General features: G+C 33.8%; 1 protein-coding gene, 1 long non-coding RNA gene and 1 pseudogene across 5 annotated transcripts; 1 reads left to right on the forward strand and 2 right to left on the reverse strand.

Moving 5' to 3' along the window:
- The first annotated feature begins 6669 nt into the window (after positions 1–6669).
- On the forward strand, positions 6670–7371 carry LOC145791177 (uncharacterized). The gene is made up of 4 exons (XR_014331027.1): positions 6670–6749; positions 6850–6882; positions 6993–7114; positions 7247–7371. It is a non-coding gene; the product is annotated as an uncharacterized LOC145791177 (long non-coding RNA).
- Positions 7372–10916: 3545 nt separating this feature from the next.
- On the reverse strand, positions 10917–15482 carry LOC114297407 (uncharacterized protein At3g49055). 3 transcript variants are annotated; one of them, XR_014331028.1, is made up of 6 exons: positions 13721–15482; positions 13559–13635; positions 12667–12778; positions 12357–12473; positions 11993–12164; positions 10917–11570 (listed from the first exon to the last, which is right to left on the reverse strand). XR_014331028.1 is itself a non-coding variant. In XM_028241827.2 (5 exons), exons 1-5 carry the CDS (start codon positions 14894–14896, stop codon positions 11220–11222), a joined length of 1833 nt encoding a protein of 610 aa, XP_028097628.2. In that variant the 5' UTR covers positions 14897–15482; the 3' UTR covers positions 10917–11219. The 3 variants fall into 3 exon arrangements, 2 of the variants coding, with proteins under 2 accessions (XP_028097628.2, XP_028097629.2); XM_028241827.2 differs by lacking the exon at positions 11993–12164; XM_028241828.2 differs by lacking the exon at positions 11993–12164 and having other exon boundaries at positions 12302–12473.
- A 4117-nt stretch (positions 15483–19599) lies between these two features.
- LOC114297442 (proteasome subunit beta type-7-A-like) lies at positions 19600–22806 on the reverse strand (annotated as a pseudogene). Its single transcript, XR_014331239.1, has 9 exons — positions 22663–22806; positions 22186–22247; positions 21388–21530; positions 21257–21286; positions 21017–21129; positions 20826–20929; positions 20575–20673; positions 20361–20448; positions 19600–20099 (listed from the first exon to the last, which is right to left on the reverse strand). The product of XR_014331239.1 is annotated as a proteasome subunit beta type-7-A-like (transcript).
- Between the last annotated feature and the right edge of the window lie 3044 nt (positions 22807–25850).

A 25850-nucleotide genomic window follows, 5' to 3' on the forward strand; every position in this document is an offset into this window, starting at 1 on the left:
TTTTTTACTTGCATTTTGCCCTCTCTCTCTCTCTCTCTCCCTCATCCCCCTTCATCATTTTTTGTTGTGGGTTTTAGTACAAATTTTACATTGAAATATATAATTCTTTCTCACCTCCTTTTTCTTATTCTTCTTTTGAGTTCTCTTCTTCCAAAAGGGGTCGTGGCAGACCACCTGGTTCTCTTCTTCTTTAGGTGAGTTCATCAAACCAAGCCTTTAAATTTTGGTTCCCACTGTCTTTTGGGATTTTGATTCTTAGACAATTAAAAGAAAAAATAATAATAATAAATTGTGGTTGTGGTTTATATGGAATGATTCTATGAACAGGTGATGTTGTGAAAATTTGTTGAAAATATTTTTCTTTAAATTTTTGTGCCTGACATTGTAAATGCCTTTTTCTTAGACAGAATTGATATGAGTGATAATTAAAGAAAATGTTGGTACTGAGGATTAATTATCCACTTTAATAGAAATGGGGTTGATTTACTTTAGGTTTTTACCTCACATTTGATACCTTGATGATTTGTGAAGGTGAGTTGTTCGCAAACACAGCAGGAGTGGACTTTACACCCCATGTCGTAACTGTATACACAGGAGAGGTAATACATTGCAATTATTGGTTTGTTTTGACTTATTTAAAGTGGGTGAAAGGAAGATCTCTGTGCAGATCTGAGGTGTGTAATGTGTTTGTGGGTACATTACTTTTTTTTTATTACTTTTATGTTAGTTTATTACTTTTTTTGGATGTTAGTTTATTACTTTTTTTTTACACAGGAGAGATAATCTATTAAATAGAGTCACCAAAACATATATGCTGTATATATAGATTTTTTTAAAAGAAGGAAATTTGCAATGTTTGCTTACATGGTTTTGTGTGCATGCTGCTCACATTTATGGTCATTTCAGAAAAGTAGAATAGAAAAGTTGACAGGAAATGATTTATTGATAGGAAGATTGATTTTTGAGTGTGATTGATTAAATAGGGCTCTGATTAAAGCACCTGCATATAAGATATCTGATTAGATTGTAATTCAACCTTCCCTTTTTGGTTTGCTTAATCAGTTACATAATAGTATGTCATTGTCAGTTAAATTTGAATCTTGTGCATTGATTGATTTCTATTTTAAAGAATTTTAGCAGTCACATCGTAAAAAAAAAAATTCAAAAGAAGGATTTAATCTGATGTATTCTGTGTTTCCTGTTATGTAGTTTCCTTCCATGGCATCCTTGCATGGTGCTCTACCAAATGTGGCAGCTCCAGCAGGCTTATTGAGCACTTCCAGCCTCGGTACCGCTTCGACATCATGGATGCCGTCTCAGTCATCTTATCTATCAGCAATGCCTGCCCAGGCACCATCTTTTACATATGCAGTTCCTCCAGTTCCTTTTTTTTTAGTAGGGAAAATAAAATTGTATTTTCAACATATTGTTAGAACACCATTGGTTACCAAGATGAGTTCAATTTATTAGAATTGAATAGGGAAGTATCATAGGAAGATTGATTTCAAGTCACATAGGCCCGTATACAATTCTTAGACATGCTTGCCCCCAAAGCTTTTTCATGATGTTTAGATACTAATTTGGAAATCATGATGTTTTCGTAGTGACAATTGCCCTTTTTCATTATTTTTGACCTCGATTACTATCTCTTTGCATCTAATTTCAGGTCTCTCTGACCTCTGTTGTCTTGGATTCTTCTCATTTTTTGGGTTTTGGGATGAAATCAATTCTAATTGCTATGCATATTTTTGGGATGAAATCGATTCTAATTGTTATGCTATGCAAACAATAATTTCTACTATTTTTATTTACATAGATTCTGAGGTCCAAGGGGTCTTAACTGCTGCCCAGAAGCACTGGCCTCACATCCATATATTTGATTCGCAGGTTATGGCAGATTCGGCTGTCAAGATGGTAAAAGCTGGTTGCCAATATATCACAGTTGTAGGAGTTGATTTTATGTCAGAAAATGTGTGGGCAATCCTTTATCAGGCTGGCTTCTTAAAGGTAGTCTTTTCCTCTTCTTTTCGTGTATTCTTATTTCATCACTTTGTCAGTTATAAATCCAATTCTAAAAACAGCTTTCAAGTTAACAGAGTAAAAAGTGCTACTTGGTCAACAAATATTTTAATTGAAGCATAGATTTCATATTTCAAGAACTAATAAATTAACATAATTAAAACATGAAAACCAAAATCCCATAATATGCATGCATTGAAAACTATTAATGTGAGGTAATTAGTTTTCTATCTCTATGTATATATAATGACTATTTTAATATAATACCTTTGTTCATATAACGAGAAGGGTAAAATTGTTTTTTTAAGACTTTACATTTTTCAGGAATGTTCTGTCACTTGGTTTGTTGCACGAGGAGCAATTAACAAATCAGTTGGTGTGGAATCCACTTCAATGATTATATAATGGATATTTCATTTAATAGTATCGGTACCCAATTTGTATACATATCATAGGTACCCAATTTCTTGCTCACTGTAGAACTGATGAGTGTTTTTTTTAGGTATATAAATATGTACTCTATTCTCTGTTAGTTGCAATATTGATCTTTCGCCAATACTTAACATGTGAAATTCAACGGTGCAATACTTAATTGTTGTGGTGCTATCAGATTGGTGGAGAAAGCTTGAGAATTTATAAGCGTGAGATTCAAGAAAATGTTTTGGAAATTGTTGGCATTTCCCCTGAGCAGGTGTGGAGACACTTAATGAATACTGGTTGGGTTGCTCAATTATTAATTACTAGGGCTGTGTTTTATCTCTTACCTTGTAAATTATTTTTATATTCCCATCTAATGCAATATGTAAGTACCAAATTGGAGAAAGTATATGTAGATCTTTTGAATTACCTGATATTAATATTATCATGGTTTTCATACTTCTATGGGCCAAAATTTTCATTGTACTACTAACAATCATCAATATATTTTCATGCATTGACCAATTCTTCAAGATATTAGATCACTGTGGTGTGCACACTACATTGAATTGAAACACATGTGATGTTGGCACTTTGAAAAATAGTTCCTGGCAAGTTTTGGGTAGATCACTGTGGTTTGCATACTACTTTCTGATTTTTATTTTCTTTTTAGTTAAAATATTTTTGAAATGATAGATACAGCCACATATATTTACCATTTAAAGGTGAGTTCCAATTGGACACCACTTGGAACTTTTGAATTTCCTTAGATTGATGTGTTAATACTTATTGCTCCCAAGGAAAGGAATAACCGAATGTTAAATCTAGAAACTATTGACCCATATGTAATATGGGCTCTATTTTGTCTACAGGCTAAAGCAAAATTTGGCTATCTTTTGGAGGCTTTAGACAGGGTGCTCCTCCACATGGTATGAACTGCTAGCTTTAGACATGGGGCCTTACAACTTTTTGGGAGCAAAACCATGTAGGAATGAGATGCATCTCTCTTGAACTCTTTTGTATGCTTTTACTCCAACTTCAATTCCTCTTCTTATTTTCCTGTTGTTTATCCTCTTCTGTTTTAGAGTTCAAAAGAGAAGCGTTTCTTATATGATATTGTTGCAAGTATATCACTATCTCTTTTCACTTCCTTTGGTTTGTGTGTTTTATTTTGTGTTTATAATTTTTTTTTTCTTCACTTGCTTAGCAAGGATGCTTTTATTTTTATTTTTTGTGTTGATATGAAGTTTATACTTTAGAGTCATAAAGTCTGTTAATAACACCAAAATGTTTTGTTATTTTAGGGTTCTGTTTTGGAGTTTAATTGGTGAATTGAGGAAACCGTCGAGTTTCATGATTTTGTTGTTCGAATTTGGTACAGCTGTTCAATTTCATGATTTTGCTATTTTACTATGAAGTTGAGGGCTTAGTTGAAGTGCTCTGTCTCTATAAAAATAGAGAACTGTCCTTTTGTGTTTAATGCTTTTATGATTTTTGCACAATCTGTATACAACTTCTATATGTATTACATTTCCCTTACTGTAAATTTCCATTTGATATGGACATTACTGTAAATTTCCATTTGATAACTATTTGTTTATGGACATGTTTGAATTATATTCATTGCTTCACTTTTAATTACTATATTTTGCTACCCAAATCAGTGCATATTTAGTTATTTCAATATATATAGATATTGTTTAATTATGTTCACCGTCTTAATTCATTTCATTAGATGTTGTAATAAAAATAAAAATAATAGTTAATAACTATTACAATTACTATTATTGTAGTTGTTGTTTATATCATTATCACTGTCATAATTCATTTCATTGGTGGGGACACATTGTAGTATTTTGATGGATATGGATATCATGGAGCATCACTTGAGCAAACATATCGATGTTACCCTGCATCTTTTATTGATAAGGTTGGAAAGCTTTCCTCAACATGATAATTGTTTTGTTTTGTTTGATTCACTTAATTAATTTGATTTTATTCATTATATTGTTTCAGTTTTATGTTTTGTCATCTTTTCTATGCCCTCAACCAAATTCATGGCACTCTTTGATCAAATGTAAATGTAAATGAATTCTGGAAAATTAACAATTAAGATGATACCATATGTGCTCTTTCATTTCCCTTGAAGGCCTTCATGTCTTTCTTTACTCATTTTCGTGTCCACCCACATCAAAAAAAAAAAAAAAAAAGGAGATGGAAAATAAAAAATATAAAAGGAAAACAGTGGAAAGGGGGAAAAAGACTGTAATTGTATGTTGTCTTTTACTTATTCATATTTGAATTTATAATTTATTTGTTTCTTTTTATTTTTCTATACATCTTTTCGTAAATGCTCTCACGATGTAACACCGTTAACCCTCACTTTTGCTCTGTTTACTACCCCTCTCTGTCTCTCATCTGTATCCATAATGCTCCCTCAATATATATATATATATATATATATATATATATATATATATATATCTATATCTATATAATAAAGGAGAAAGGTTTTCGAAAATGTATAAAAATATATGTGAGATACATTTTGATCCAATGGCTGAGATGATTTGTTTTTATTCTTTAAAGGCTGAGATGCTTTATGACATTTTCACATTTCCGCCCAAAACAATCCCTCTTTCGCTCTCTCTGCAGCGTCTCACCCACCCACGAACGACAAACCCAAACATTATTTGCACTTCTCTTTCTCTTTCTCTCTCTCTCTCTCTCTCTCTCTCTCTCTCCAACTTCTCAGATCTCTCTCCCTCCCCCTCCTTTCCACTGCCGCTTCGCTTCCATCGTTGCGCCGCCTCCAAACTCCACCGACAGTAACTCTTCATCTTTTCTCCCTCCCAAATCGAACCCCACGTCTTTGAAAGCCCACTGAATTTTCTTTGAATCTCATACATCTTCTCTTTCGATTTGTTTATCCATTCCTCTCTAGGTTTTTAATTCCTCATTTCGATCCATACCCACTTTTCCTTTCTTTTAGATCTTCTCTCTCTAGCGATGTCTCTCTCTAAAATTTTGGCGGAGGAGTCTCTTTCGGTTGGGTACTAATTTCGCCGTACTGACGAAGAACTCATCAATCACTATCTGAAGTTGAAGATCAACAGCGATGAGAAGCAAGTCAGTGTTATTCGAGAGATCGATGTCTGCAAATGCGAACCCTGGGATTTGCCTGGTAAAACTACCCACATAAAAATTTAAAAAATTAAAATTTTAGGTTTTTTGCTTTGATTATTGATATATACTTGATTAAAAAGCCCTAATTTTGGGTTTGCTTTGATCTATTTTTATGCAGATAAATTGGTGATAAAGACAACCGATGAAGAGTGGTTCTTTTTCTGTCCTAAAGATCGCAAGTATCAGAATGGGCAGCGATTGAACAGAGCGACTCTGGCTGGGTACTGGAAGGCCACGAGTAAGGATAGGTCTATCAGGTCTCTGAGGGGAACCACTGTGATTGGCATGAAAAAGAGAACTGTCCTTTTGTGTTTAATGCTTTTATGATTTTTGCACCATCTGTATACAACTTCTATATGTATTACATTTCCCCTACCGTAAATTTCCATTTGATAACTATTTGTTTATGGACATGTTTGAATTATATTTATTGCTTCACTTTTAATTACTATATAGATATTGTTTAATTATGTTCACCGTCTAAATTCATTTCATTAGATGTTGTAATAAAAATAAAAATAATAGTTAATAAGTATTACAATTACTATATTATTGTAATAGTTGTTTATATCATTATCACTGTCATTTCATTTCATTGGTGGGGACACATTGCAGTATTTTGATGGATATAGATATCATGGAACATCATTTGAGCAAACATATCGATGTTACCCTGCATCTTTTATTGATAAGGTTGGAAAGCTTTCCTCAACATGATAATTGTTTTGTTTTGTTTGATTCACTTAATTAATTTGATTTTATTCATTATACTGTTTCAGTTTTATGTTTTGTCATCTTTTCTATGACCTCAACCAAATTCATGGCACTCTTTAATCAAATGTAAATATAAATGAATTCTGGAAAATTAACAATTAAGATGATACCATATGTGCTCTTTCATTTCCCTTGAAGGCCTTCATGTCTTTCTTTACTCATTTTTGTGTCCACCCACATCAAAAAAAAAAAAAAAAAAAAAGGAGATGGAAAATAAAAAATATAAAAGGAAAACAGTGGAAAGGGGGAAAAAGACTGTAATTGTATGCTGTCTTTTACTTATTCATATTCAAATTTCTAATTTATTTGTTTCTTTTCAATCCTGCAACCACAGATTGAAAATGGTGATAAAAGTAAGTTATCAAACTCTAAACACTTGTGTGTGCATGTATTAGCCTTCTAAATGTCTTAATTTTTTTTTTATTTATTTATCTTTTCACTATGTTGTTGCAGTTATAATGCCTCCCTCAGCCCTTGACCGTCTTGGTTAGTTGATTTATTTGAAATTTTTTATGGTGGCTTATTATCTTTTGTGGTTAATTCAAAATTTTTTCCTATTATCATCTAAAATGCTAATATAAGACTCTATTCTGCAGCATCTCTTCATATTGATTATCCTATGTTGTTTGAACTTCGCAATGCTGCTACTGAGCGCATTTCTCATTGTGGCGTTCTTGAGTTCATTGTAGAAGAAGGCATGATATATATGCCTTACTGGGTAGGCAACCAGTAGTGTTTTTGTATACAAGTTTTGTGGTTTTGGTGTATTTTGCTGTGTACCAGTGTCATTGAGGAGTCTTTGTTTGCATTTATTCTCCATTGATGCACCTTATGTATTGCTTCATTGTAGATGATGGAGAATCTGCTCTTACAAAAAGGAGACATTGTGTGAGTGAAAAATATGACTCTCCAAAAGGGACATATGTTAAACTGCAACCCCATACAAAAGACTTCTTGGATGTATCCAATCCAAAGGCCATGTGAGTTTATGATCTTTTTGCTTTGATTTTGTTGTTAGTAGAATGATATTTCCTGGCCCTGGCATCATTTGGCCTTCGTGCAATTTGATTGTCATCTTGACCAATAAAAGAACATATATAACTCTGTAAATCTGTATAATAAGGAAGAAAGGTTTTTGAATTTATCCTAGAGATAATTGTCCTACTAGGACATTTTAACAGTCATGATTCAATTGTGTATTTAGATAGACAGATTAGATAGACGGAATTTTGGTTTTTTATGTAAATGTTACATGTCAATACTTCATTCTCTTTTTATAAAATATTAACAAACTTTTTATAAAGGAATTTTTTTTTTTTGTTTTGCCAAGTTTTATAAAGGAAGTTTAAGTTCAACATTCTTAAAAATTATTAGGGTAGGCAGTCATGTTTTAAAATGTAAAAATATTTTATATAATTTTTAAAAAAAATTCACCAACAAAAAAATCCAAATTAAATGTAAAAAAATTAACCCTTAAAAAAATATTGGATAAGGCAGCTTACTGCTTGCCAAACTGGTGCAGAATATTGTTTTCAAGAATAATTCTCTTCTAAATTAGAAATAATTTTTTGGTAATGGAAATGGTATAAATCTAGAATTTTTAACCTGGAAAATATTTCAAAATTTTAGTGTACAATATAAATTTAAAATTAATAAAATGTAAGTTACACAATAATGATGTTGTTATTTTGAAAACAATGGGTGATCCAATTTTCAATGGAATTGGTATGGGAAGTATGGATCATGGAAATTGATTTAAAATTAATAAAATATAAGTTACACCATAATGATATTATTTTGAAAACAATGGGTGATCCAATTTTCAATGGAATTGGTATGGGAAGTATGGATCATGGAAATTGAACACGGATTGTGGAAAAAAATACATAGAAGGATATCAGATAAATGAGGAAGGAACCTTTTTTGACCATTGAATTATGACCATCCATTTTTGCCAATTAAATAGTAAACAACAAAAAATATATTTGGATAAATTATACTTTACTCATTTATGTTTAATCATTTTTTTATTTTAATTTTTTAGATTTTAAGTTTTTTTTCTAATTTAATCTTAAAAATAATTTTTGTTAAAAATTTGACAGAAATGCTATAATAACCATTACATAATGTAAATATTACCCTAGGAAGTTGCATCACGCAACAGGTAAGACTCGAACTCAAGCATCACCCCTGGCAAGGGAGCACCTCATCTACTAGCCCAATCCTTGGTCTTACTCTGGTACATACTTTATACATTCAAATTTGAGAAAGTAAAGAGTCAGTATTGTAACTTCATTGTCCTGACTGTGGCATGAAAAACTCCCTTTCCCTTTCAATAGTTTAGCAAACTCCTAAACAGCCTTGCTAAGTTGGAACAATTAGAAATTCCAATTCATAGTCAAATGTGAAGCATGGCATGAATCTCTCGCTATTACAAATCCAGCAAGTTTGAGTTAAAATTAGACTGTCTTTTTGGAGTTGTTTTCAAGAATTTAGTGGTTCCTCTTGCACTGTATATTTTATATCACTGCTGCAAAAAAACTATTATTACCATTTTCGAAACATCCTTCCCTTTGTTTACTATTTCTCTTTAGCTTATACACAGATCTTAATGGTTTGGGTGTTTTGACATCGGCACTCTCTCCCTCACTCTCTCTATACAGTGTTTTGACATCCTCTCATTGGTCTTGGGTGTTCTTCAATTTGAAGAGAGATAGAAAAACAGAGTGAGAGAGTGAGTTAGTTTTGAAACTATATTTCTCTTTAGCTTATACACTGAGATCTTAATGGTTTGGGTGGATGTTTTGACATTGGCTCTCTCTTTCTCGCTCTCTCTGTACAGTGTTTTGATATCCTCTCATTGGTGTTGGGTGTTTTTCAATTTAAAGAGAGAAATAGAAAAACAAAGTGAGAGAGTGACTTAGTTTTGACACTGTAGTTCTCTATTAAATATATTTTTATAATTGCATTTTAATTTTAAATTTAAATAGTGTTACGATTACAATTATATTATAATTCTAACATTATTTACACCGTGCCTTCAGGCACGGGCATACGCTAGTATATAAATAACACAAAATAATTTTCATTTATTTTTTTATAAAATTACTAATTTCATAACTATTTACCATTTTACTTATTTAGATAAATTACAAATACACCCTTTGAAATTTTATTGAAATACAAATCGCCTCATGAGGTTTTAAAAATTACATTTCACTCCCAAAATTTCTAATATCATAACAATTCGGCCTTTTTATTAATAAATCAGTAAGTCAATTAATAATTTTTATTGATGTTAGAAATAAATTTCAATTAATAATTTAAGTAATTTTATTATTGTACAGGAGAATAATTATGAATTTTATTTTTTTAAAAATTCTAACAAAAGAGTATTTAAAATTTTTTAAATCACAGAAGACAATTCGTACTTTAAACAAATCTCAGAGAATATATTTGAAATTTACTCTACTTAGTTTCAAAACACTCTTCCGAGTGATTCATACAACTCTCCCTTGAGACAATGAGAAAATTAGAAGTTTAAAGTTCGAAAGTTACTGCAACTCTTCGATATAATCTAATTTACTAACTTCCTAACATCTTATCATATAGCCTTAAAAAATATATATATATATATATTTACTCTTTAGCATTTACCATTAAATGAATGAGCAATAAGATGTTTGGAAATAAACTATTTTATTTAATTTTTTAGAACATGAAAATCAATAAAAAGAAAAGAAAGGAAAGGAAAGTGAGTAATATGATTGGGTGTTTTAGAACATGAGAATCAATAAAAATAACACTAATTGGCGAGAAGTGGACAGATGATCACCATAGTAGTTAGGTAGGATAATATGACCACCAATATTAAAAAAATAATAATAAAATCTAAATTGACATGAGACCTAATAATAAGAAATTATATGAATTCATACAATATAACCTCTTACAAAAAAATAAAAGAAATAACAATTATATTTGAGAGTTCTAATTTAAAAATTCTAATAGAATTCTAATGACGGGTTCCATATCATGATGTGATGTTTTGACTTGCTTCTTCTCTTTCTTTTTTTCTTTTTTTTTTTTTTTAGACATCTCACTTGAGTTCATGTTAGACCACTAATGTTAGAGTTCTCTATCACTATCCAAAAAATAAAAAAAATTTGACTAGAATTTAAAGTTGCGTTTGGTAAAAATTTCTAAATATGATTTGAAAATAGAATTTTATTTTGAATTTATGAGTTTTAGAATTATGATTTGAATATGGAAAATTTATTTGATGAATAAATTTTTAAAAGAGTGAGAAATTTTTAATGTGACATGATATTAATAAAAAAACTTACAACTCATAACCAAATACGCAACTCAAAATTCTATTCAAATTTATAAAAAAATTTTAAAAAATTCAAAAAATATTTTTTATTGAATATATAAAAATTAACATGTGTCAAAAATACATTGTTCCAATTAACCAGCCGAACAACCAGTTAGTCCAAATTTTTCCACCTTGGACAGAGTTTTTAAAAGTGAGTGGAATTAATTTTTGAAACCTGTAAACAGATACGATGTGCAAATCAAAGCCTAAAACTAACACTCAAAAGTTCTACCAAACAGAGCCTCTGCACTTCTACCAGACAGTACATAGCAAATACTCACTTGGCCTCAGTAAACTGCCACCGGTGTAAACATAAACAAGATCAACTTTTGCCTAATAATAGGGGAGACTCGGAAAAAATGAAAGCCCTATAAACTACCCATTTCATGACTCTTTTGATTTTAAAATAACAAAATAAATATACAGGGAAAAAAAAAGGGCTGACTCAAATAAGAGGTTCAGAGAGCTCCATTTCATTTGAAATTTGTGGTTGTGTATCAGATCGTTGGAAACCAAGCAAGTCCAACCGCAGCCATTGCCGTGGCCAACATACATATCTAGGGCCACTTAGGCCCCTCGAGTTTTCTCGAGGGTCGAGCTGCTCGAGCTGATGTGTCAGCTCCTCAATCCTATCCCTGAGCCTCGACGCCCTCAAGTCCGCCAATCTCAAGGATTTCTCAGCCGCGTCTTTTACTGCCATGGCAGCAGCTGCTGTTTCTTCTTTGAATTTGAGCTTTTGCTCTAACTCCAACACAGCTTGTTTTGCCTCCTCGAGCTCCTGGCGTAGGGCTGACAACTGCATATACAATAAAGAATAAATCGTTCTATAAAACTGAAAAATTGAAATGGAAACAAATTCATGGAAAAAGATAACGGTAATGCATGAAAACAATACCAATGGATATTCTCATGTTTGTATTTATAATGACATATTGAATTAATTGAACTAGTGAATTTGAGAAGTACAAATGTATTATCATCAAGCTAATACCAAAAGCCCTACACAACTGTAGACTTGTAAAGTAAGAAATTTCGCTATCCTCAACGCCGATATAAAATAATTAACTGCACCCACCCCTTGCAAGGCTACAAATGAACCGAGTTGTTTGTGAAAAGCTTGGCCTTTGGCTTGCTAATCAGCTTGTTCATGTTCTTTCAATATTTAAATGAGCAGAGAGCCCCAATAAATATACTCAAATTCAAGTTTCCTTATCTTACCTATCCAAGAAAAGGTATATCCAAGCCTGAACATAAACACCTCTAAGCTGGGCTTGACTGGCTTATCAGGAGCCCTACCCCTCGTAGATGCCATGCAAGCACTTTTAAACTAGGTAATACAACGGCATTGACAAGCCAAACTTTTGAGGACCTAAAACAGCGCCACATCGTCCTAAACACTGGGCATTATGCATTAGAAATTGCAAGATATAGGAGACACCATGCAAGCAGATATGAACCTCCAAAAACCATTAAAAGTTATTCTTGCAACCATAATGAATAGTACAACAGGCACAAGAAACTACATACCAGAAGAGCCACTACTCAAATATCTCAGCAAAAAGGTCCATTTATGTTGGCATACCTGTGCCACAAACTCTTGTTCAACAGCTTTGCCTGCAGCAGCTTCCTGCTGTGCTGCCACTTTCCATCTCGTAATTTCTTCTTCAGCAGCAGCAATATCCATCATAAGTCCTTCAACCTGAGATGTGAATCATATGGCCATTACTCGATGTAAACAAATTATACATACCTTCTTACAATACTTGCTAGACTCAGGCTACAGATCGCTTTTTATATATTTACTTATAATACAAACAACTGAGTGAAAAAAGAGTAATCATACGGTTACCCAATTCAGACACAAGAACAATTGCGAAAAACTATCAACTTACATTTTCATTTGACACTCTCTCCTTCTCTTCAAGTTCCTCTACATGTTGCTTCCTATTGTTTAGCTCCTTGGTTTGAGCCTCCACATGCTCTTTGAGTAAACTTGTCTCTGCCCTTAATCCAGCAAAGAACAAAACAATCCCTGGTAACTACAGGTCTGATGCTAATAGATATTCCCAAGACACTACAAATATGGAAGTAACTCAACTATGCAACAAGCAAACCCATTCATGTGTTGCAATATGAAACAAATATAAAAATGAGGAAACTTCTTTTTTAATTTGTGTGCGTGCGTGCGTGCGTGTGTTGGTGGTGGGGGCGGGTTGTTTCACTCGCTGGGGACAAATCCTCAAACATTTTATTTATGACTTATGAGTACAACTTATTTTTTGATGTCAAACAAATGTTATAACCTAAAAGTCCAAATAAAAGAATTAGCTAACTATTGAGTTTAAAACAAGTTGGAGGCAACCTGCTTCAGAACATGTCCTGTAAAATGAAACAAATGCAAATGATTATATAAACTTAAAAAAGTCAAAACAACAGTGGCCAATGATTGAGTTTGAAAACAAGCTGGAGGCTAATTGAAGTATCATTTAATGCTGGCTGTTCATTTCCCTTGATGGTTGTCACTGGTAAATATGATCACACCACTGCGTTAAAAATGCTATCAAGGGTAAAATTGTTGAAAGTGTAAAATAAAAGTGCTAAATAAGGTTATCACTTAGTTTGAAAGAGTTATATAGTTTGTGCAGACACCATATTCAATTTTTTCTTTATCCAATTTCCTTGTCTTTTTCTATATTGCAAATCTACAATAAGATAAATCTAGGACAAATCACAAATTTTTCAAATCAATTGTCTGAAATGGAATGCAAGTTGAAACAGAAGTACCTTAGCTCCTCCACCGAATGCTGCAGCTCTATGATCTCAAGCTGAGATTGCTTAATGATATTGTCCAAAGCACCAGCCTGCATAAAGTGAATAAATAAATACCTCAGCCAACGACCACGAACGAAAATTTCAAAACATGAGTTAAAGCTACAAAACACTTACCAAATCATATATTTCATCTTTCCCATCCCCAAGATGATTACAAAATTTAAAATCTATCCCAGCCTCTCTGAAGCCATTTTCTGCAACTTTAAACAATTCATTTGTCTTTGATGACAAACCTGTTGTCATCCTTCTTGACAAAGCGAGTCTAAGACGAGACCCAATATGCTCTTTCTCCTTAACTAACCGAGAAGCAGTTTCGCTAAGACTTTTCACTTCACGACTCCTCTCCTCTACTAAACCCTTTGTTTTTTCAACTACAATTCTAGTTAACTTGTACATAGATTCCATCCCTGCTAATGAAGCACGAATATTCTCCTCCAAGCCTGTTTCTTTTGGTAGAAACATGGACCCCGACAAATGCGACTGGTCCATTTTATTAGGAACATCAACTATCTTGACAACATCATAAAGCCTGTCATGAATTTTCGATACATAATTTAAATGATCAACCAATAGAGGCCTTTGCGAGTCCATCTTCAACTCTAAATTCCTCAACTTATGATCATAATCACTGACCATTTGCCTCAGCCCCAAGACCTGCTTTTCCACCTCAGATATCTTCCCATCCTTTTCAGCTACAGATTTCCCCAAATTATCTATAAAACAAGTCTTCTTGGAAACCTCTTCTCTCAACCCATTAATCGTTGCCTCAAGCTGAGAAACTTCAATAGCAATCTCATAATTTCTCTGCTCCATCTGCACCCTGGCTTCATTCCTAGACTTGGCTATCGATTCAATCTGCCTCACAAGTTCTTCAACAATCTCATTCGTTCTCTTGATAACTCCATAAGCAACAGCAGACAAACCAGTGTACTTGTGAGACCTAGGCAATCCACCTGAAGTAAAATTCTTGAAATTGCTCACTTTTCTCGATATCATCTCAATCCCAGTCACCAACATCTGAGCCCCAGTCTCAATTGCTTTCGCAGACTCATCCCTCTCCTTCAAAGCAATGGCTAACTCTGTCGATAACTTCTCGTTTGATATTAAAGCATCTTCTTTCTCGCGCAACGCCTCGTCGCGCTTCTTGATCGCTTCATGAGCGATGATTTTTAGCCGATTGAATGATTCCTGCAATTCGGACTTCGAATTCTCCGCGAGAACCTCCCTAACCTGATCGTCGGCCTCGACGTCGCTCAAAACAACGCCGTCTTCATCTCCGGCGCTCGCCATTACTCTTTACAGTTATATATATATATATAGAGAGAGAGAGAGAGACACACACACACACACTCACACACACCCAAACCTCCAAGTCACTCTAATGGATAGATCAAAAACAGCTCCATTGGAGACAAAATTAAGATTAATATGAATCGAAATATAGTAATTGATTAGTTGGAAACCCTAGAATGGGGGATAAGTATTGGTGATTATTGATTAGTAGATGTGATCAAATGAGTCGATATATTGATAGGTGGATCGAAATTGATCAATATTGGGAGAAGTGAGATTGATCGAAGCGTCGACTTGGTGATTAAGCAAGCATTGTTGGAGTGTAGTGTAAGTTTATGAAGATCGTACCTTCGAGAAGTCCGAGCGCCAAACAGAATACAGAGAGTGAATACCAAGAAACAAAACAAAAACAAAACAAAATTCTATATATATATATTGGCTACCAACCACTCTCTGTCTCTCTCTGTATTTCCATTTTTTCAAAAAATAAAAGAAAAACTGAAGTGAAAAAAGAGTGTGTAATTTGGCGCGTTGATGGAGTGCGTACACCATCGCCACCAGGAGGATTGACTATTGGACGGACGGGAAGCACCAAGGATCCTCTAGAGTGAAGTTTTATTAAAGTTTCTTAGAGTGTTATATTGTATGGTTCAGATTTACTGATAAGTCACATCAGAAAGATTGATGTGACTTGCCAGTAAATCTCAACCACACAATGTAGCACTCTAGAAAACTTTAGGAAAAAATCACTCTAGAGGATCTTTGCTCACGGGGAAGAGCTTTAGATGACTCACAGTGACCGCTTCTCAATGCGGTAGGATTCTCTAGAGTGATCCCTAGAATGATTTCTTATTGTAAAGCAAAGTAGCTCGACAAGTGTCCGACTCACAAAATTAAGAGTGAAAATTTAAATTTACCAAAATAACGTCGTTTTAGTTAGTAAATTAAAAAAAAAAAAATCAAAATTCAAAATTCTGGATTTCACTTTTCACACAGTTCCTGTGAGAGAGAGAGAGAGAGAAGGGACTAGAGCTTGGCGGCAACATCTCCATCTTTGGCGATCGGAGAAAAGAAGCAATATTGGTGGCTTAGCAACAGAAAGGTATTTTAAACACCTTGATGATGATGATAATGATCAGATCGTTACATTTCGTTTCGTGATTTGCATTCAATCTCTAACATTTATGTATTTTTGCACAGATTGTAGATAAATATATCAAAGATGCAAGAATCCTGAGCATCCATGGTAGAGGTTTTGGTGAGTTAATGGTGGATGTTATTGTGATACGAGGAGGTGCCAGTTATGGATGAAATGGGGTTTGGGGGGGCTGATATTTTTTGGGTGGGAAAGAATGAAATGGTGATTGTCCAACTGTTGCGATTGGCGTTGATGCCAATTTGGGGCATCCTCTGTTTTTTGGTAGAGAGAGAATATGAAAGAGAAGAGGAAGAGAATGGAGAGGGGCTGTTGTTTTCATCATCAGCATCATCATCATCATCATCAAGGCCTGACTAAACAGATTTACCTCTTTCAAGCATATGGATGGTTTGTTTGTATAGAAGCTAAATCAAGAGATTGTATTGATTTAAAAGAAATCGAAACACCTAAAATCAAAGCTTTGGTCCCTTCTGTCTCTCTCTCTAATCCTCCCCAAGAACTGAGTGAAAAAGATGGAGATGTTGTTACCATTTCCGTGAGTTTTATTTTTAGTTTTTTTGGTTTAATTTATTCACCAAAACGACATCGTTTTTGTGAGTTTAAATCTCAGCCCTTGAAGGCTGCGTGGGGACACGTGTCGGACTCCTCTCCTTCACTGTAGGAGATCACTCCAGAGAAAGACTCTAGAGGATCCTGACGCCTTCTGAATACCGTTTCGTAAGCTGACATATCACGATATAGCTATTTTAGGAAAAATAAGGATTTGTTTAGTTTATATCTTAAAATATAATTTTGATTTTTTTTTTAAATTTTGTTTAATTTAAATTCTTAAAAAAAAATTTCAAATTTTTTTTTTTATCTTTTTTACGCATCAATTAATAATTTTTTCTCTCTCCTCTCTCATTCTCATTTATTTTTTTTCTCACACACATCTACTCAATTATAACAAAATATCAAATCATCCCAAACTCCAAAACTATTTTCAAAATATACAACCAAACAAACAAAAAAATTTCGACACCAAAACTCTCTCCTCAATTTTTTAAAAATTTATCTCAAAATACAAACCAAATACACTGTAAATTTTTCCCAAATCAAAAAAAATATAATTACACTGCCATTTTTTTTTATTATAACTATTTTTTTTAATTGTGATATTATTTTGCTTATGGCTCATGAATTTTTTAGTTATGCATCAGGTTGCGTTTAGTTATGATTCAAAAAAATTAAAATTATGCTATTTTTTTAATTATAAAGTGCATATGGTATACACATTTTGCATGGTGTACACCATAATATTTCCCTCATACTAAATCAATTTAATATATAGATTCTTACTATTGGGGCCGGCTTCCCTTCAATCCAATCACGAACTGAAGGGTACTGTTGGGCCCATGGCGGCCCATCATGGGTGCCGTTTCAATAATCTGAACTGTTTAATGTGTAGAACTCGTTGAGTACAATACGCTTATAAAAAAAATACATTGATCGAATATCGATAGCTACGTAATCAAATCAGTTTTGTATATTAAAAAAATAGTTGTTGAAAAAATAAACGGTTGACAAAAATTTGATCCAATGAGATAGCTATTAATATCTAATCAGCGTGATTTTTTATAATATAGTACTCGATGAGTTCTACACATTGAACGGTTTAGATTATCGAAACGGGATCTGTGGTGGGCCTCTACGAGCCTAACAGTACCCTCTAGTCTAATCACGGATTGGAGGGAAGCCCAGCCCTTATTGTATATTCCCTTTTATACCTCATCTCTCTATACCTCTCCATACTCCTTTTATGTGTTTTAATTCAAACTTACATTAATGATTCGAATTGTCTATCTCCCAAGCCTCATAATGAAGATCATCCATGCAAAAAATTAACTTCATCAAAAGATTGTAAAAAACAAAAAACAAAAAACAGCTGTCAACTGCATCTTCCTTTCATATATAAAAACATATATGAAAAAATATGTTAATCCGAACCGTTCACATTTTAGAATACATCAAGTAGAACATACCTGTAAAAAATCAAATAAATCGAATACCGTTTGCAATTGTTATTTATTTTTGTAGATACAAATGTGAGTGGATGAATGGGTAAACGATATCCGATTAACTTGATTTTTTACAGGTATATTCTACTTGATGTATTCTAAAATGTGAACAGTTCAGATTATCAAAATGGGCCACAAAAATGGTCCAATTGGCTGCACAGCAGTGGCTGTTGTGCACCCCGCACCGCAGCCACACCAATTCCTCTAATATATTGGTGTGGCTGCTGTGCGGGATGCACAGCAGCCACTGCTGTGCAGCCATTTGGGCCCTTTTCGGAACCCATTTTGATATTCCGAACCATTCACATTTTAGAATATATCAAGTAGAACATACCTGTAAAAAATCAAGTTAATCGAATACCGTTTACCCATTCATCCACTCACATTTGTATCTACAAAAATAAATAACAATTGTAATTTATATACAAATGTGAGTGGATGAATGGGTAAACGATATCCGATTAACTTGATTTTTTATAGGTATATTCTACTTGATGTATTCTAAAATGTGAACGGTTCGGATTATCAAAATGGGCCACGAAAATGGAGCAGCCACACCAATTGCTGTGCGGGGTGCACAGCAGCCACTGCTGTGCAGCCATTTGGGCCCTTTTCGGAACTCATTTTGATAATCCGAACCGTTCACATTTTAGAATACATCAAGTAGAACATACCTGTAAAAAATCAAGTTAATTGAATACTGTTTGCCCATTCTTCCACACACATTTGTATCTACAAAAATAAATAACAATTGTAATTTAAAGTATTAAAATGAATACAAATGTGAGTGGATGAATGGGTAAACGATATCCGATTAACTTGATTTTTTACAGGTATATTCTACTTGATGTATTCTAAAATGTGAACGGTTCGAATTATCAAAATGGGCCACGAAAATGGCCTAATTGGCTGCACAGCAGTGGCTGCTGTGCACCCCCGCACAGCAGCCACACCAATATATTAGAAGATGTCCTTATTTGAAAATGGTTAGGGAAAAATATGGTATCAAATCTTTCAAAGTAAGGTATTGGTTGTGTTATTTTGAATTTTTAAAGTATTTTGTAGAGGAAAAATGCAAAAAGATAAAATAAAATCTTATACTTAATTTTTTTCCACATCTTAGTGTGATTTGGTGCCTCTCGCATTTACTTGGCGTGGGCTTTTTAGGCCATTAATCCTGGATATTTTATATAAATTACATTTTATGTATTTTATTTTATTTTATTTTTGTTTAAATAAGAAGAATATGCTTAAAATAGAGAAAATATTCCACCAAAGCTTTGAAATTAAATACAAAGTAAATATTTGTGCCAACTTAAGCAAAGTAATTAAAATTTTGTTTTACATTTGGTGAGCTTGAGTTTGAAATTGAAATTTTGTTTTAATTCCGAGCTTAGGATATAATTTTAGTCATTACTGATGTTTGGCCCGGTAGAGCTTGAGAATGAGACTTCTTTGTATTTTAGTTTAGAATGCAAGAGAACACCGAAGTAGTTTTTTTTTTAAATAAATTTTTAAGGACATTTATCTATTTGTTTTATGGGAAAAAAAATAAAAAACAAAAAACAGCTGTCAACTGCATCTTCCTTTCATATATAAAAACATCCCAACTTTCCTGTGATGCCACTCTGACCCTTGAGTTTTTGTCACTATCAAATCCATGATTATCAAAGTCTCTTTCATTATTCAACAAAATCAAAAGCCAAACTGTTATCACCACCACTGCTTCAAGGTCTCTTTCATCACAAGCATTTGCAAATGGGTCCAATTCATCTCTCCCCAAATATTCCCGTTCCTCTGTCCCAATTCACTAATAGTCATTGGACCTGATATGCGATGAAACTAAAGAGCGATATGTGAGAGAATAATTCAGTACAAAGCACCGAACAGGGTTCAACCACAACAGCTCATTCTTCCATTTCATCTCCTCCTTTGGTCACTGACACCATTTGTCTCTGTGCGGTAATCTTTGTCAACAGAACCTCTGCAAAATAATTTTAAGGGACCCGATACAAGGTTAGTGTGGCAGATTATTGCTATGAGCAGTATTTGCTGTTGATAAATAACGTTAAGCAAGCTTGACTTTATGTGATAACAAACTCAAACCATTCAAGATTAGTTATATTCTTTATTGGGACATATTATATAATCAGACTAAAAAACAAAGGAGCAGCTCCAAGAGTTCTCTATAAAGCAACCTTACAGGTACCAGACTTGACGACACGTTTAGGACAGAATTACCAACCTGTTTTCTTGGGGAATGAACAGCCTTTTGCATTGCCATACATGCTAGGATTCGGCAACTGGTGGTTTCTCAGGTACTCAGTGTGGCCCTTTACAAGCAAACATTGTCAAAAGGAGTTTAGAAACTCATACCTCCTGGAAAATATCAAGACTAAATGCGCATACTGTGAAAATTCTCGTTCTTTTTAAGGGATTTCAGAACAAATCAAACCTACCTTGGTTATTACACAAACATCTACTTTGCTTCCACTTCCCAAGTCATGAAATATGCCAGAGCAAATAGCCTCGCACACCAAATTTTTTCCTCCATCCCACTGCAAAGATAAACACTCAGATTTCTTTTGATGGATCATGAAGTAACAGTTATCCAGCACCTAGTTTTAGAAGCTAGAAGTTTTTTTCTTTCCTACAGCACAGCTTAACCAAAGCTACATGTATCTCGACCAATTAGAATATATCAACTTACTGTTATCCCTTCATGATATTTTGATTCAAAAAATCCATTGCTGCAAGGGAACCAGAACCCATTGTAGCAAACGGTAGTATGTCTTTTGATCCATGTGGGTAGATCTGTGCAATGATTTAAAAATAATAGTTAGTACATTGTAGGGCATAAAATACGTTAGCTTCAGATTCCTATAAGTAGACATTACGCACAGTAGTATGCAAATGTGGTCCAGTGACATCAACTCCACCAAGCACCAAAGCAGCTTGGACATAACCTTGGTGGCTGGTTAAGCGAAAAGAATCAGGCCTTCTTGCATTGTAATCTTTTCACACAATAAGTACCGATATTGTTGAGAAAAACAAACCTTGAATTATGTAACCTTGCCTAAAAACATGGGACTTCAAAAGGGTAAGAGCCGTCACAACCCTTGATTCTGACCAGTATGGTACCTGTAGCTGCAACTGGGAACTGACCAATGTCTAGAACGACAATATTTTAGAAACTTAGTTTAAAATGGATGTAGTGCTGTAAAAGCTTAAAAATACAGATATTCTGATAGAGAAATTAGACTTGGAAATACCTGTCACTGCCTCTGTATTAGCAGCAGTGCCTGCTCCACAGCAGTAAATGTTGGGTGCCATAAAATGGATTTTTCTCACAATTCTTATCAGCAACAATGGGCCCTTCAGTGGCTCTTGTATCCGCTCCAAGGATGACTCCATCCTGAAGATGATTTGAGAATAGTATAAAGTATGAGTTTAGGAAGCATCTATTCAATTAATCCACTACGATTCTGTGAAGCAAATAGAGGAATACATGGGAGTAAAAAAAAAATATTCCGACAAGTAGGAAAACATAAAAGTAATGTTAATAAACCCAAGATATATTTGGCAGTTGAACCACTGGGCCATCAATTTCACTGAGAAAACTATCTATTTGTGTCCAATTTGTTCTAAATGTTACTATTCCAACCTATATCTACTTCAATCAATCGATCTTCTGATTTAAAGCCTAAAAACCAACATCTTATTGATGATATATCTCCATACTCATCACTGTGATCTGAAGCCACCCAAGAGTTTCACCATTCATCTCTGCATTGTAAGAAGAAATAGGCAAGAAGGCTTCACATGGAACGATCACAAGGGGACAAGAGGGCTTTACCACTATCCACACATCCTTCCAGATAGGATGTCACATATTGAGTTCCTTCAATTATTCATTTTCAATAGGATATATGAAAAATCTATAATCTATAGCTACAGGAGTCATTTGAGTTCTCAGATTTGGATATCAAACTATGCAAGTTTTGATCACCATTTCAGCCATGTGATCCTGTAATTTCCTCCCCTAATTTAGAACTGAATTAGAAAAGAACTTTCTTGATGCAATAGAAAAATTATCTTTCATAAAGGTACTCTTTAGTTTTGCACCTTTCAGCTGCAGGAACAGCAATCCTTTGATATTATGTCAAAGTTGACTATACATTCATGTATAGATTATAAAGGTGGGCAATTTTGTAGTTACATTTCATCTTTCCAACTGTCTACCCACGGACCTTATTAGTACATATATTTCATAAGACCCCGTTTTCCAACCCTGTTCCTCAGACAGACATTCAGATCACGTCACACAACTAATGATAATTTCATTGATCACGCAGTCAATGGAATCATTATTTAACTACTATACAAGCAACTAAACAACCAATCAAGTAATGGCAACAAGCTTGAAATTGATTAATAAGCAAAGCAACCACCATAAGCTATCAGGCTATATGCCACTGCAGTGAAATTCAAAATGAAGTCAAATAAACAAGAACATTTAAGTCTGCGAGCGGTACAGATACACATGCCTCGAAAATTAAACCAACAATGGTAGTACCAGTTTTGAGAAACTTCAGAGCCTGAACACCTTTCTTCGAGAGCATTTCATTCCTTCTACACAGATCGAAGCTAAATCCACCCTTTAGAGGAACATCTACTGCTGGCTTGGACATTTTGAACTATACACAAAACTGTTCATACAAAACAGACAGTCGACTTTAGTCATCATATTTGACCTAGTTCGAATCTTAAGACACCAAAAGACTCTGATTTTACACTAACGGTGCAATTGAATTATTAATGCTTGTGTTTAGAACAAACAAAATTCGTGAGTTATTAATGGTAAGCTTTATATTAAAAAAAAAAAATTGCAGATTTTTATTGCATGCACTCTTATGTAAAACATAAAAATTTTAAGCTTCTTAACATGTTCCCTAAGCGCATGTTAACAAAATTCATGATTTATTAATTAAAAAGCTTAAAAAGAAATTTATAGTAAAATGAGAAACAGAAACACCAATGTAATAAAGATTAGTCGAAATCAGTAAAAATTGAAGCCTGATTTTGATACAAAAACTTTATAGGTATATATACAGAAAATATTCATTATGAGGCAAATATTGACCAATTATCTAGAAGCCTGATTTTGACTCATATAGCAACCCTGTAAATGAGTCAAACTCTGCAATTGGTCAATATTTAATCTAATTTAATCATACCTAATCAGTTTTCAGATAATTATACCATAAAATCACACAAATTATGATGATCATAAAACATCAATCAATTCCAGATTCGGCCGTCGATAAGGCCTTCAATTAGCAGTTTAAACACTAAAATACGAACAGATCAAATAAACAATCAAACAGATAGAATACAAATTAACATACATACTCAGTCAATTCAGTTCCAGTTTTCAGTCAGTCACTTCAGTACTTTAATCAGTTCAATTATCAGTCATAATCAGTTCAGTTTAACGGTAATCAATATTTATCGGTAAGCAGTGGCGAGGGTTATTACATAAAGCCTTCATTTCTTTCCTTTGATTTCATGTTACAATGAACCATGAATCTAAATCCTAAAATACAGATTTAGACTTTATTTCCTCCCATTGATATCATGTTGCAATGAACCATGAGGCTAAAGCTCAAAACAATGATTTTACCTAACAAACAGTTTTTTTTTCTTGAACAGGCAGTCTACTTTGAAAATTCGTCAAACATTATTTAGGCCACTTTAATGGTTGATTTTTGGACCAGAGTTAAATTAGAGTGTTATCTTTCCAACTCAATTTGTTTCAACTCGAGCCAACGGCTAGATTGTTGTGGAAATGATTTTTTAGAAACTGCAACGGATCTGGACCAGCTTTGTTTTACTGCCATTTTACCCTGTTTATGAGCATTTTTGGAAGACGAGTCCTCATGAAAAAGTTTCATAACATCGTGATTGATAACCCTGTAAAATTTCAGAATATTTTAAAGTGTTTTGATTAGGATTTTAGCTTATGATCTAAAGTGCTGCAAACTAAGAATTTCTGGACCATAAGAGAAGGACCCCTTTTAAATTGTACACTTTGGGATTATGGTTTGAATATTTATTTCATGCTTAGAATTAATTCCTAGACCTACAATAATGTAGTTTTTCATAAGTTGTGTTTAGATCTCGGTTCTGGTTGATTTTACCAAACTTCGTGTACATTTAGGTGAGTTCATGCTTACGCTTTTTACATGTATTTGAATATAATGACATGCTTTGATCGATGAATTATTTTGGAGCATGAGATTGCATTGATTTATGAATAACCGAATAAACACATGATTTTGAACTTTAGCAAGTATGCCTATGATTGGAAAAGTACCTTGAATACATTTTCAAAATCATGTTATGTTTTAGAAAACATAAGTTAACGGGATAAGCCGACTCACACGTATTGCTTATATACATATTGTTTTTATGAAGCCATGGTTAAAACATTATTATAAAACTCTTGCAAATGTAATAACGTACATTCGAACGGAACATCCCGGACGTTGGGGGAAATTAAAGATACCAACGGGTGAGGCGTTATAAGGGTGGTTGTTGGGACGCGACCATCATCCCTTGGCATGATCATGACCACTTGATATTAGTATGGGTAGCTCCCTATTTCTTTGGCAATATATCCAGTTAAATGGATATATGTATGTATATTTTGATATATATATATATATATATAAGAGCATTTATTTTGTCTTTTCAGTCATTGGGCTTTTGAATATGAACAGTTATGCTTGAGACTTGAAATATTTATGGTTGAACCGTGGCAAACTTGTAAATTACGTAAAAATGTTCTCACAAGCTTTATAGCTCACGGGTGTGTTACTAACCCATTTCAGGTTAGGAGAATGCTTAGTGGATAACAAAAGGCCTATTTTTTTATGGTGTCTCATGGCCTGGGATGGATTCTAGACCTATAGTTTTATATAAGTCATGTACTGCCTCTTTTGTTGGCATAGGGCCAAGTTATTGTTGTAACTTAACCTTTCTTTATGACTTGTATAACTTATATAGCAACGCTCTAGATAAATGTAATCACCTAGTATTTGCGATGATTTATTTATTTGTTCTCTAAACTAGTTAGTAGTAGGCCTAGGGTGCAAGATAAGGCGTTGGCTGGTCGCGATTTCGATTAGCCCCTATTTTGGTCGTGACAACTTGGTATTAGAGCTGTAGGTTTAGAGAACCTTAAATCCACAGAGCACTAAGACACTTGCACTACGACACTCAATGCATGCTACATGTTTAAGTGTCTCTTTCGGTGACCTGTTTGGGGTAGATACTTTAAGAAACCTTACTACAGCATTAAGTTACTGTAGTTTTCCTCCTTACCCATATATTTTCCTTGGGTCCGGTACTTACAAGATTTACGTCTTGTGTGTATTGCAGGACATAGTGCCTATCATTCGCTATGACGAGTTTGGAGGGTATCGATTGAGCGACGCTCAGCAGGGCCATTGGAGGGTCGAACTGCGAGACCTAGCTCGTCACAATCAGGAAGTCCTCCGTGAAGCACGTCGACGCTTTTATAACCAAATCGCTTTCGTTAGCTAAGAGGAAGTTCTTTTCACTCCAGAGATGAAGAGGGCGGTAGTTATTCACCGTGTTCGTATCCACATGCAAATTTGGCAAGAAGTGCTCACGTTTAGTAATGACCCAGTGTTCTTCAGAGAAGAAGTTG

This window comes from Camellia sinensis, chromosome 5, assembly GCF_055761805.1.
Source record: "Camellia sinensis isolate YWXY chromosome 5, ASM5576180v1, whole genome shotgun sequence".
Classification (NCBI taxonomy): Eukaryota; Viridiplantae; Streptophyta; class Magnoliopsida; order Ericales; family Theaceae; genus Camellia; species Camellia sinensis.